Here is a 14029-nt window from a genome sequence, read left to right as displayed (position 1 = left end):
TTTTGCTTGCTGTCTTACCCATGAACCTTTTACACAGTGTGTATTGTTTGCTGTCTTATAATGAATCTTTTACACAGTGTGTATTGCTTGTTGTCTTATAATGAATCTTTTACACATTTTTTATTGCTTGCTGTCTTACCCATGAACCTTTTACACAGTGTGTATTGTTTGCTGTCTTATAATGAATCTTTTACACAGTGTGTATTGCTTGTTGTCTTATAATGAATCTTTTACACATTTTTTATTGCTTGCTGTCTTACCCATGAACCTTTTACACAGTGTGTATTGTTTGCTGTCTTATAATGAATCTTTTACACAGTGTGTATTGCTTGTTGTCTTATAATGAATCTTTTACACATTGTGTATTGCTTGTTGTCTTACCCATGAATCTTTTACACAGTCTGTATTGCTTGCTGTCCTACCCATAAATCTTTTACCCAGTGTGTATTGCTTGCTGTCTTACCCATGAATCTTTTACCCAGTGTGTATTGCTTGTTGTCTTACCCATGAATCTTTTACACAGTCTGTATTGCTTGCTGTCTTACCCATAAATCTTTTACACAGTGTGTATTGCTTGCTGTCTTACCCATGAATCTTTTACACAGTGTGTATTGCTTGCTGTCTTACCCCTGATCCCTGAATGTCGGCCTGCAAAGCACTGGGAACGCCAATATTATAGTAACAGCCTAGGGCCAGCAGACAGTCACATACTAGGATTGGATAGCGCCACCTCCCTAATAAATGAACCGTAAAGAATGTATCAAATAAATTGGTAAGCAGTGCATAGAAAAAGATCAAGTTTAGTTAAGCTAGCATGAATGATATTCATCTAATGCAAATGAACGTTTGATCCCGACGCCAACGATCAAACTCTAGTTTAACCTAGTGTTAAGACTTTTTGAATACCTTTGTATTTTTTCCCTTTTATCATTTGGAAGTTAAACGTTCGACTGTCATCGGATAGTCACTAGGTCTATCTACATTTTGAGGTAGTAGTGTGAATAAAATACCAAACCGACTTCTAACAATCGAATCTCATAGCACATTCGTCAAGACGTCTAGTATTTAATTGAAATTAACCCGTCATTTAAAAGAAGCAAAAACATAGAAGTGTTTAACTTCAACTTCAACACTTTGACGACTCGGAGAAGAATGAGGTAAAATGAATGTATCGTTGAAAATATGGTAGAGCAGACCGAAACGACACTTTTCTGATATTATCACCCAAAAATAAAGACATTTTTACAAAATCTATTAATGTGATAACAAGAACTTCGATATACCATGTAGCATGGTAGTATTTGTATCTATAAATTGGAACATTGCTTGCACAGCCTACTTAAAGCTACCTGACTGGGTTTGGGTTATAGAAGTGTTGTAGTAACTAATGCCAATTACTATAAATCACGGCAGTTTAGGTATTGTAAACAGTATGATAGCTATGGAGATCATTGAAATACGTGCTAAATATGTATCTACTATTACTTACATTCATGTATTTTCATATCACTGTGTTGCGTTATTGCGTCATGGATTATAACTGAACTCTCTGAAATGAAATCAATATATCGACAATGAGCATATTGTACATGGCGTCTGTGGCACGAAAAGTACGTTAATCTTCTAATAAGAACGGTTATTATAAATGGTTATTGATATTTACAGACAATCTCTTTCTAAAATGAATGACCACCTGACTATTTTCGTCTTCTCAATGATTGGTCATTGTTCTTCCTCTTTCGTTGACACTGTTTGTGCCCTTTTGAGTGTCAGTAACAGCTATTTACATGCTTTAATCGCGCCATAGATGCTCTTGCATTTTGTCCTATTATCCTGTGACAATCGTATCACATATGATGAACAACTTGCATACTACATCCACCTTCTAGTACAAAGGAGGGTAAGATATGATGTTCAGGTTTTTGGCCGTTTGCGTCCTTTTCCTTCAGAGCAATACATTTACGGTTCCGTCATCTTTATTTAGCAGAAGGTTGTCAACAAAGGGCCTCTGTTCTATGATTTCTCCCTCGTACGTAAATCCGGGATGTGTTTCCGAAATCTAAAGCGTTGGTCAAATCCTATTCTACCTGCTCTTGATAATCAGCAGTATTTCGTCAACAGATCGTTTCCAGAAGTCCACATTAGGAGACACATAACCACCTAAGCGGTTTCAAATGAGTCAAAGTGCACCATCAACGGATGTGTTGGTAAATAGAGACACATAACCCTGCTAATTGAATTCCTCAGATTATTTAATCATGATTGGCATTTTTCCAGAGTTCTGGGTTCACACTCTAGCATATACGGTATATGACCAGATAATAAACAAATCAATTTGACGATTTGATTGTCGTTTCAAATATTTATAACAACTAAGAGTACATACGCTTAAGAATAGTCGAACCGGCTTGTAGATTTTATTACCGTCTCGTACATACTTTATACCTTACTGTTCACACGCGTTACCGGGCACTTGTCTGATAAAGGTGGCAATGAACATTTCGTACCAGTTATCGAAATGTCCCACATGAAAATTTCACTGTTGATGCTAAATGAACCTGTATTCTATTTACATTTTCTAACTTGAAGACAAAGTTTCGTAAGTGTAGAGAGAAAGTTAAGTTTAGATAATGATTGACCTCTTTAACGGTTTTTGTATGTAATTATATTATACCTATCACCTAGAAACCCATGTATCTCGTGATAATGCTGTACGTGTTTGTTTTCAATAGAGTATTCATAATAAATGAAAGAATATTAAGTAATTTAAGTCTGGTCGCCTTACTAGAATAAGTCGCAGTTTACTGGTTTATCTCTGTGTGTGGTGTTGTAGGTTCGTTTTGTTTACGTTCCACTTTGTTATCGGTCAAATTATTTATTTCTAGTCATATCTTAAATAAATGTGTGTGTGGAAATTTTCCAAAGTCCAAAGTATTCCTGCTATTTTTTTGTTATCATCAGAACGAGCGATATCACTTTGTACGTCAATGTAGATTTATAATTCATTGTATATCTTAAGCCATTATATAAGCCGTTATATATATACTGAAATTCCTGATCATTATTTCAAACTCAACAAAATTATTACAACATTAAACTTCCGTTAATATGACATTCTTCTAATATTAGACCCCAATATGAATGTACCTATATAGGCTATAGTATGCTGTAGCTATGAACGCATGTGAGATATCTGTATGGAAGGGTAACCACCAAGCTCAATACACACTGCTCAACATACCAGGCCACTTGTTTATCAGTACAAATCATATCGTTCATCATAGTAATCATAGAAAGACGAGTGACATTATGCACTGTAATACAGTTTGTAGCAACAAACACCGATATAGAATTCAAATATCATACCTGTGTGCCTAAATGCAAAATTCTTCTAGTTGGTGTTTTTATCCAAATCACCCTTCACTGCTTTTATACATATCATCTAAATCGTCAGATACAAGCTTCACCACCATCAGTTTTAGTCAAGTCCACCCCCGTTTATAATCAGTAACGGTATCTCACCATCATCCCTATACTATATAACTGTAAACTGTTATCGTCCCTATAACGCTATACACCCAGAACAAACACAGCGAGTGTCCCAACACATATACAACACAGTCTCCGAGACTGTTGTATACAACTGTCCGAAACAATGGACGCATTTTTTGTTTTCTAGTCATAGTGCACTGCTATTATCTTGAAAGAACAAACAGTTAGCGTTAATATACTGATGCAAGCTCCTCGATATCGATATTCGTAAAGCACAGAAGTACGTGCTTCAATCTAGCATATCTGATTTTTTACATTTAAACACGTTTGCTTTTAGCATTATACTAAACGATTGATTATTGGAATGCCATATATTCAAATCTTATCCTTAGTGGCAACCTTTTCCACACAGCAGTATAGTTTGCCGTATTTGACGGGGTGTATTATGACTGGTGCCATATGCGGTACAGGAAATGCTAACTATTCCGGAGCTTCTGTTCCATGAGGGTTTATTATATACATTTCCTGGTGTGTCCTTGGTTCCTACATGTAATGTAGTCTTTCATGGGCGATTGCGAGTGCCTATTTTGTCTTTCTCTATTAATGTTGTAGTGCGTTTTGTTACTCGACGAGGAAATATATTTCGTGCATTTATTTTACTCAAATAAATCCAAAGTATATTGCATCAAGAACATTTTATTTATTTTCAGGGTTACTTTGATATATTAAAACACACAAAAAACATACACTCTTAAACAATAATCAGTGATTATTTCACATGTGACATGGCAGTCAACAGCGTACAAACGTAAATGAGATTCATATGGAAAGGTAACAGTCCTAAATTACAATGTCTAAACTTTTAAACAGGTAATGAGACGATCATCTTCTGTAGGTACGGGTCTTCCTGTCCCCTTTCACAAACTCCCTGATCCATCTCAGGTATTTCTGAGTACGCGTGTATACTCCAGGGTGCCCTACACTCGCGCACCCTTCACCCCATGACGTCACACCGACCAGCGTCCACTTACGGCGACCAGCTTCCTTACAGACAAGAGGACCCCCAGAATCTCCCTGGAAACATAACGCTTAAACATAAGGAAATACACAACACATGATAGAAAAATACTGGCCTTTAACTGAACAGAACATTACCTACCTCATGAATACATTATCTATGTTGTCACTTCTTGTACTTGTTTGTATTAATACAATAAGATACATGTACCTTGTGCGAACTCTTTTTGTACGAATCCATTACGTATTTGTCATTGGTAATACTCACGTCATTTACAGTTGTACACATGTAGTTTATAAACACAATATCTTTAATCCTACCGTTCCTAACCTTGAATCATTTTAAACCTACTATTACGCCGCCTGAATATCTATACTAATTCCTTAGCTTTTTCTAACTATTCTCGAAACACATGCTTTGCTTAAGAATACCCACTCAGTCTGCGAACGGGTACTGAAGCTGACACTCACCCTACAGCTATCTTTGCCACCGAAGTCGTACCCGGCACATAGCATGTTACTCGACACCCGCGAACCGTAGAACTGGCGACAGGCAGCATCACTATAGAGTGGTAGTCGGACCTGTCTCAGAACATCCTGATCACCTGTACCTACCAAACACAGACATTCAGAGGTTTAACCTCGCCAAAAAAGTTTGTTTCTTCTTTAACTGGTAAGGTTAGAGCACCATAGTATTGTGAAGACTATAATGATACATGTTATTCAGGCGTCCAGAAAATATCACACATGCTATCTAAAGAAATTGCATAATTTACCAACCATTTCAGGTAATTTAAGAATATTTTGACGTGACATATACTGAATGTTTTTTTTAACTCAACCATATACACACCACTCACCTTCAGTGTCTCCCCACCCTGTTGCATAACACATGTAGCCGGATTCGAACCGCATGGTTCGATTACGCGGTAGACACGCCCTGTTGACGTGAGTGTTGGTTAGATTGGCCACGCCCATCAGACGGATGATCGCTATGTCGTGTTCACGATGGCCCTGATGATAGTCTTCGTGAACCGCGATACTCCGGATCTGAAAAGTCTGTTCATGTTTTTCGGTTACAGACAAACGATAGTCTCCCAAAATAACACGCACTTCATCCAAGCTATGGAGTCTACAATAAACAGAAGTTTTTCAATGGTCAAGAAAATGGCGCATATGAAAAGGTTATTGGGGCGAAATGTGTAGTGTTATGACATTGAAGACAGTGAAGATTGGCTTGTTCACCTGTTCGACAACAATTGTTTGCATGCAAACTATATTTACTTTGTTTTTTAGTCGTCCATATAATCAATACCTACAATATCCTTGACTTCATATTGATGCTAGACTTCCTCGCGTCTCCTTCTACCATTTGTTCATATATGTGTACATATCATTTCAAAGATGATAAGCAAAGATTATTTTTTTCACTTTAGAAGAGTTTATTGAGCAACATATTTTAATTCAACATGATTGTCAAAAGATATCTTTACTAGAACTTAAATTACATTTGCATAGTCAACCTACATGTATGTCATTTTATGCCGGATTAGCAAACGAAATAAGAAAAACGCGAAAAAAACCGTCATGTCTGTCGTAGCGAGCAGTGCAAATTGAATTTTGAACCGTTTCATAAATATCTCCTTTGCGCGCCATCTTAAGTCTCAAACGTTCATGAAAATACTGGTAGCATTGAGATTGGAATTGACATGATTTATAATACTAATTTCAAATAAGCAAGCTTTTTACGACGCAATAATAAAAAAAAAATCATTGCAATCTGACTAATGAAAAAGATTCATAACATTTAGTATATAAGAGAAAGCAGAATGTATTTGATTTCTGTCTGTATGGTTATTATTTCCTTATCGAACGTACGTGTCGAAGCAGTGGGCCGCGGTGACCACCCATTCCTCGTGTATAAGAGTCCCTCCACAGAAATGATCAGAATGTCCATTCGGAAGCGTCATTCGAATTGATGCTTGCCATGGCCAGCTCCCAGAATTGGCTGCTTGACCACCAACAATCTTTCGTGACACGACAGGAATGTTCTGTATGCCACAATCTAACAAATACATATACATGTTAACATTTTCGATATATTTTACCACATTTTGATCGTACTCTGTCCACGACATGCTTCCGACTACAGTGTATCTTCCTGCTTAGAAATCTTAGTTATTAAGCAATGTCCTAGCAGAAATCTCATTTATCAGAAATCCAGGCATGACAAACTTACTAGAAATAGGAAAATGTTGAATTTAAACAAGAAAAGATGATATGACAAGAGATAAATAACGCCATATATTTTGGATAGACTCTGGAAAGATTATGTCTACTTACGTTTGTGTGGGTAGCAGATGACACCAACATCTTCGCTATGCTGACAATCATGTACGGCAATACTGTAAAAGATTCATTTGCTCTGAATCAAAACACCACGCAATATTAATAGAATCCATCACTGATGTGAGGTATTGATACAATATTGAGCAGGAGACCCGAGGCTTCTGCTCAATATTGTATCCCGAGGGTTTGAATGACCTTATCCATACCTCACATTAGGGATAGATTATATTTCTTGCTTATTAACTAAAACCCGGAAAAACTTCTCTAATAAAGTTGTAAACTGTCCGTCCATTTCTCATTTTCATATGAACCGCAGATGGCAATTGTTTATTACATCAATGACCCTGACTGACCCAAAAACTTCATAAAATGACGTCACGAACAATAGCGTGACCCCGAAAGGTCACTTTAATTCACCCGCCAGTCTGAACGTGTATGCGATACAGACCCGTGAGTCGGATAGAATTTTCCAGCACCGCAGGAAATGCGGATTTATCGGTCTAGTATGCAAGAAAACGCCTCCTAATCGTGAAACTGTTTGAAATATATATACGATTAAAGTTGAAAATACGAAGTACAAGATCTTAACACAAAGATGTATTTTACCTACTTGTTTCTCCGACATTCTGTCAATGAAGTTTCGTTCCCGATACAGTTGACCTCGTCCAGCCAGATTTGTCCCCGGCCTGCTCCGAAATTATGCACAGATCGGGCGCCCCTATTAAAAAAAGTACAGCATGGGTTTCTATATTACAAAATACGCGTTGCATTTTCAGTTAGGGTTAAAATACATTGCAACAGCCAGGGTCTTATGATGACACCATCGTAAGGAAAGTGGATGCAAGAATGAAAAAAGAAGACCCCAAGTGTTTCAATGGATGTAACAGATCTATTTTGTTATATTTAATATCGTCATGAACCAGCACTGGTTCATATCGTTAAATGCATTAATGAGTGTGGCAAAGGTAGAACAATTGGGTGTTCAGTAGTAATGTAAACATCAATGATAAATGTCCAAGTATAATACAACGTAGTGCGCTTATCGAAATATCATTTAACAGCTCCATTGTAGAAATACAGTCAATTCAAACGAGCGGTAAATTAACGATAATAGTCACAATGTTCCTAAATTTGCATCATTAGTGCTAAATGCTTTAGTCGAAGAAATAATTATAAAAGTCGGCGATTTTGATAGTTGGCAGAGTTGTCCATTTTTTGCACCGCGAATTACATGTGTTGACACAATTGGTACTTTTTCTTAAAAGCATAATTTACCAAATGTTTTTGTTACTTTTTTAAAACTATAAGATTATGTTATGATTTCAAAAGCTCCAGGGAACAGGAATCGAGTAGAATTGAGATCAAAAACATCACTAAAATACCTTTATTGCTATGATATCTATGTCCACAGAGGGAGAAATGCTCACTACTCACTCGTATCCGAGATCTCGACACACAATGTCAGCCGCTGTGACGTCAAACCCATCATCACACACTGTGCCCCAAAGGCTAGCGTACATGACCTCAAGCCTCCCCTCCCATGGCCCACGCCCACCGACTAGGCGGAACGGATCTGCAACCATTGGTATGTTGGTCTTCGCTGAAATGGCAGATGACAATTTTTTTTAAGTGGTGTCCATCTGAATATAGTCAACGGGGTATGACCTCCGACATGTACAACCTCTTTTTTGAAATTGAACCTTATCCGACGTATTTGCTGAGTGTAACAATTTATCGTGCAATTAATACAAACAGATCTGAATTTACAACAACAAAATTATGGTAATAGATAAATAATGTTCTAGTTGGTAGCTCCCGACACTTCGGTATATATGCACCCGTAATAAGCTCCCACAATTTTTCTATAGACTGCTGAAGTACACTCACGTTCACATCTGTTCTCGTCCTCGCCATCCCCGCAGTCGTCTACGTAGTTACACCGCCAGCGGGACGGGATGCATTTGTTGGATGCAGGACACCGGAACTGCCGCGGACCGCAGCGGGTAAACACTACAAAAATGTAACGAAAGAGCATTGATATGTGTCATGTTATAGAGTTACACAACAGACTGAATAGCATTACGGAACACAGGTTAATTGCTCCGAGATTGGAATATGCAGTAAAAAGACTCCTACAATTTCTATAGTTCTCTGTTCATTATAAGGTAACACAATTAACAAATCTCGTTTGTATTAGTTCAATACCCCAGTATATGACCTAATATTTTAGTTTATTTGGTGGCACTAACCTGATGATCTGATAGGTCGGGGAATCTGGCACTCGATACCCACGACATCATTATGTGAACAGGTGATATCTGCAAAAACGGCAGTAAGTAAAATAAAATCTGCTATTTTAATTATAAGTGTGGCTTGACTTTATGCCACGAAAGAAACACTTTTGTTTACTTGCTTAATGTAATGCACTTGTAAGTTGTTTCAATAACAAACAGACAATATAGTCCATGATTTGTTGTATTTCTATGAATTAGACAATGATGTAAAAAATGGGCACTTAAAGTAAAAAAACTTTTCAAAGTAATTATTTATAGAATAACGGTGGCTTACCCACGGTTCTGGTACATCGGCCGAGGTCTGTCTCTGATCCACTGCAGGACAATCGCACGGGGTGTGTGTGGTCAGTTCCTAAGTCATATTGGTCACTCTGAAAGGTTAACGCACATTAAAGAATTAATCGCTGCCTTTTGAATCCGAGCAGAAGTCATTATATAATATTAGACTTTATTCTAAATATTGTTTCTTGCGGATGCCGTCCAGTCTTATTCATATTGTAAAATTTTGTCAATAAACTCCGTTAAAATATGAAAAATGATATGTTATGCCTAAATTATTTACGTGTAAAAGTGAGTTGACCGTTCCAGAAAATCCGAGGTGTCTACATGCAACGCGTGCATTCGCATTGGTCCATCCCTTGTTACAAATCGTGCCCCACACCCCCGTCACCTTGACCTCTAGTCGACCGCTGTATCTGTCCCCGCCTACCAATCGTACCCGGTTCCACGCTGAAAGTAACGCCAAAAACAACGTCAGATGTTGGTATATAATGGATCGTTATTACATCAAATGCTTACCGAATAAAAGTACGCCGTACGAGATTACTATCTAAATTATAGGTACGCTATACCATCTAACCGTCTTGAATTATTCGTTTAAACTAAAACGCACTGGTACGTAAATGTATATTCAAAACAGGCTTTAATAAATTAATAAATGATGATTTAATCATTTAAAAAAAAACTTCTACTGGTCTAAACTTTTTTTTCTTTTTTTGTTGTTATTCTTTTTCCATTTGTGGATTAAGGAAATGTTAGCATGACAATAAAATTAATACAATGGAATTGCCATGACGCATAAAACAGTTATTTGGCAATACAACAACTATATGAAGATAGTTTCTTTACCGTATAATTGTAATAGTGAGCAGGGCACATATGGCGATGAACGAATACATTTTGTTTAGCTTAATGCAAATGTCTGATGAGCATTTGGCTCGAGTAAATGAATGAACTTGAAATTTAGCGTGAGTGTCTTATCTCTCACCGAATGCGGGTCACTGTCTTAACTTTATCCTACTGGTGTGCTAGTACACTCATCGTATTGAAAGGGCAGTCAAAACAAAAATGTCACTGACTATTCGCATAAAGGTACACAACTCATTTAATAAGAAAAAAAAGAACGGGATATCCGAAGTAGTTCCTACGTTATAAATCTCTGATGGTATTCTAACATGTCACACTTATTTCAACTTCGTTCTTTTATCATGTGACAGCTGTTATATAAGGATTGATTCCTGTTCTGTTGAGGTTTATGGAGTGTGAACTCCAAATTATCTTTGAATGAACTACGAATCGAAAACGTATCATAACATACATTAAAAGTGATTATATAAACTTATATTACTACTTATTTTTAGCATAAAGTTGGATAATAAATATCTTTGTAAACGATTATTACTAAATAAACTTGTATCACTAAAAGCCCCCAGATCTAAGTAATTGTGAAAACAATTCTAATATATATCCAACATTCAAACTAAGCTTTCACCGTTCTTGATGTAAGCGACTTTGCTATTCACTTTGTATATGTACGTATCTTAATCACGACGTTTCGCTTAACAGATTTATTTTAACATCCAATGTGTTTTTGTGGTCATATTTCCCTTTGTTGATATCGTTATCGAGTGTTTGATGCCATTAATTTTAACACATCCTCCCCTATATTGTTTCATTGAATATCTTGTAAAGTGTAGCTTTATATTTTTGAATTGTTAAAACAGTGTAGTTTATAGATGCGTAGGTCAAAATTCTACAATTAGGAGTAAAGCGACCCTTTTCGTTCCTTTTATCAGTCGATGACACACACTGAAGCGTACATACAGTCTTACTTTGGTATGCTATTATATCTGGTACGTGATTTTCGTAGTATGAATCCTGATGTTTTGTGTATGTTATGTGTACCTCCAATGTTAATAGGAAATGTAATGCTTGTAAAGCAAAACATGCAAAAACAGTTCCTTGCTTTTGATATCAACAGATTTTAATAAAAACCCATATCTTGTAAAATATGTCTTTTCCAGCAATGAACAACCCAGTTATGCATTATCAGTAATATATATTCTTCTTTCGAAAGAAAGTATACCGCATAATCACAACGTATCGATAAACAAAAAAAAAAATCAAGAAAATTAAGAACCAAGGACACCAACAAAAAAGGAAGGCGTGATGACCTCCTATAAAATACCGAAAGTGAAGTCATGCGCTAACGCACACCTCATTTGGAATAATCTATAGAAAATTCGTGATCATTTAATGTTTGGGTTACAATGGTATAGGAAGTTTTGTTCTTATCTATGTGAAATGCTTGATTAGTTCATTACCATACGAGATGGTTTATGACATGTACCTTTTATAACATAGCAAAATATCACTGAAATATATACTAACACAAAGAGAAGGTTGACTTATACGAAGGTCATACTATCATATTTATAACTACACTGGAGATATAAACGTGGACAATTGTATAACAACAGCTATCTATAGCGAGTTTAAATAGCCTTTACAACTATCCAGAACAAAAACATATCACAGGAGATGGCGAAGAAGTGGTGACATTCCCAACGCATCATATAAATTATTACTTTTAGTGAAAATTCCCTTTGTTTCCTTTCTTCATCTTTTAAGCAGAAAACTCAAACAGCAAACAATATTATTTAGTACAACTGTTTTCTTTCTGTTGATATTTTGCTTTATTTTGCTACCTTTTTGTCGACTTGTTTTCAAATGTTTTATGAAGTTAAATGAGAACTAATAGGAAGTAAATTCAATGTTTACATAAATCGTCGTCTTATTTTTTCTCCTCACTAACACCGCTTCGCTTTGAAATTTTATATCTTTTTTAATCACGGTTTTGTTAAGTAGGTAATTCGTCGTCTTACCTTCTGTTCGAGGAGCAGGAGTACACCGTCCAACAACAGCTAAAATGACCACGAATGCTACAGAATGCATATCGTATTGTGATAATTTTGTAGTAATATACGATATACGTCTGTGACCTCTAAACCATCCTCCTGAGTAAACTCGGTTGAGTATCAGTGTCCAGCTGTAGATAACGGTGAACTCGATGACACCGTATATAGAACTGTTTGGACGGGCCGTACCTCTATCGGTTATATGTGGACACGGGCACGTCACAGAGTAAGTGACTTATTATGAATTCCAAACCGCGGCCCATTACCTCGCCTTGGAATCGGATGAATTGTATGCCAAACGATCGCCTACCTGGGAATTTGAGGGTGGGCATTTGAGTTGTGACGTCATTGTCCGGAAGAGCTTCATCCCTGTTGTTTTCAATTAAGAAAGATAACATACACGCCTAGGTTTAAATTCAGTCACATGCTTTCTGATGTAGAATTATATCGATTCAACTTTGTTGCTTTGATGTCTCAATATCTGAGTCATTAAGTACTGTTTCAGTTCCATTAAGGTTTACTGTAAAAGTAGTCCATCTTCCCAGAATCCTAGCACTATATAAAGAAAAAATCTTAACAACGAGTCTTTAGTACTTTCATCTCTTCTAGGAGATTCTTCAGACTGTTTATTTGAAGTATTGATGTCATAAACTATGACGTTACATAATAGTTCGCTATAACGTCGTCCGCCATATACGTACGCACAGCAATATAAATATATTAATTATGGTCTTAATGCAAAGAGTACTATTTGTTTAGGATGTAGATATACTAGTAATAATATTACTTACAAAAGAAATAATATAATAATAATAAAAAATAAGTAAAAATAAAAAATAAAAAACTACCTGTGTGGGGCGAACTCATGACCATTACATTACTGATTCGACACACTACCGATGTCACTACTTTACACACACACCTCCTTAATAGACAAATATATATATATATATACACAACATTTTTCTAGTTAGAGCTTGTCTTGATATGTGAGTCATATTTGGTTCCAATATAAGACNGTAAACAACGACTTACAAACTCTAGAAAAATGGTCAAAAGATTGGCTAATGTCGTTCAATCCTAAGAAGACGGAAATTATGTTAGTATCCTTTTCAAATCTACCCTATCAACCTCTGTTTACGTTCAATAACATCCCTATTGAAATAACCGATCAACATAAGCACCTAGGTGTATTACTAAGTAGTGATGCCAAGTGGTCCAAACATATAGATGAAATTATCAAGAAAGTATCAAAATACACAGCAACACTTCGCAAATTGAAATTTATACTTAATAGGGATAACTTAGAGAAATTGTATTTAACATATATTAGACCAATATTAGAGTATGGCTGTGAGGTATGGGATAACTGTGGTGCTATCAATTCAAATAATCTTGAAAAACTACAACTAGATGCGGCCCGTATTGTCACAGGATTACCAATGTACACAAAAAACGAATTGTTATATGCAGAAATTGGGTGGCTACCATTGTCAAAACGAAGAGAAATCAGAAAACTGTCCCTCCTTTATACTATAAAACATGGCACTGCACCCTCATACTTATGTAATATCCTACCTCAAAATATTGGAGATCTGACTCATTATAATTTAAGAAATTCTCAGCAATTGCGGCAGCAACGGTATAGACTCCAAACTATGCGCAACTCTTTCTTTCCTT

The 14029-nt window shown here is 36.3% G+C and overlaps 2 protein-coding genes across 2 annotated transcripts in view; both read right to left on the bottom strand.

Annotated features, from left to right (window-relative positions):
- Positions 1-3584, bottom strand: part of LOC110453017 (major facilitator superfamily domain-containing protein 1-like) — a 13554-nt gene extending 9970 nt beyond the window's left edge. Inside the window, exons 1-3 of the mRNA XM_021501823.1 lie at positions 3367-3584; positions 1490-1549; positions 628-734 (exon numbers count right to left, since the gene is read on the bottom strand). Coding sequence (XP_021357498.1) covers positions 628-734; positions 1490-1505 — 123 coding nt within the window. The 5' untranslated portion in view covers positions 1506-1549; positions 3367-3584. The remainder of the gene's footprint in view (positions 1-627; positions 735-1489; positions 1550-3366) is intronic.
- A 598-nt stretch (positions 3585-4182) lies between these two features.
- On the bottom strand, positions 4183-12386 carry LOC110452997 (neurotrypsin-like). Its single transcript, XM_021501786.1, has 12 exons — positions 12317-12386; positions 9715-9881; positions 9427-9523; positions 9108-9176; positions 8746-8868; positions 8293-8458; positions 7469-7576; positions 6853-6914; positions 6388-6574; positions 5370-5641; positions 4981-5120; positions 4183-4566 (listed from the first exon to the last, which is right to left on the bottom strand). Exons 1-12 carry the CDS (start codon positions 12384-12386, stop codon positions 4375-4377), a joined length of 1653 nt encoding a protein of 550 aa, XP_021357461.1. The 3' UTR covers positions 4183-4374.
- Between the last annotated feature and the right edge of the window lie 1643 nt (positions 12387-14029).

This window comes from Mizuhopecten yessoensis, unplaced genomic scaffold (assembly GCF_002113885.1).
Source record: "Mizuhopecten yessoensis strain PY_sf001 unplaced genomic scaffold, ASM211388v2 scaffold7055, whole genome shotgun sequence".
NCBI classification, from domain to species: domain Eukaryota; kingdom Metazoa; phylum Mollusca; class Bivalvia; order Pectinida; family Pectinidae; genus Mizuhopecten; species Mizuhopecten yessoensis.
The sequence above is the reverse complement of the archived record's forward strand: the minus strand, read 5'-3'. Positions and strand labels throughout refer to the sequence as shown.

Excerpts from the sequence above, each read along its gene's own strand:
- LOC110452997 (XM_021501786.1), bottom strand. The coding sequence starts at position 12,386 with ATGCATTCTGTAGCATTCGTGGTCATTTTAGCTGTTGTTGGACGGTGT. Across the intron at positions 6,915-7,468 it reads ACAGAATGTCGGAGAAACAA|TATTGCCGTACATGATTGTC; the intron begins GTAGGTAAAATA and ends AATCTTTTACAG. Across the intron at positions 6,575-6,852 it reads CATCTGCTACCCACACAAAC|ATTGTGGCATACAGAACATT; the intron begins GTAAGTAGACAT and ends TGTATTTGTTAG.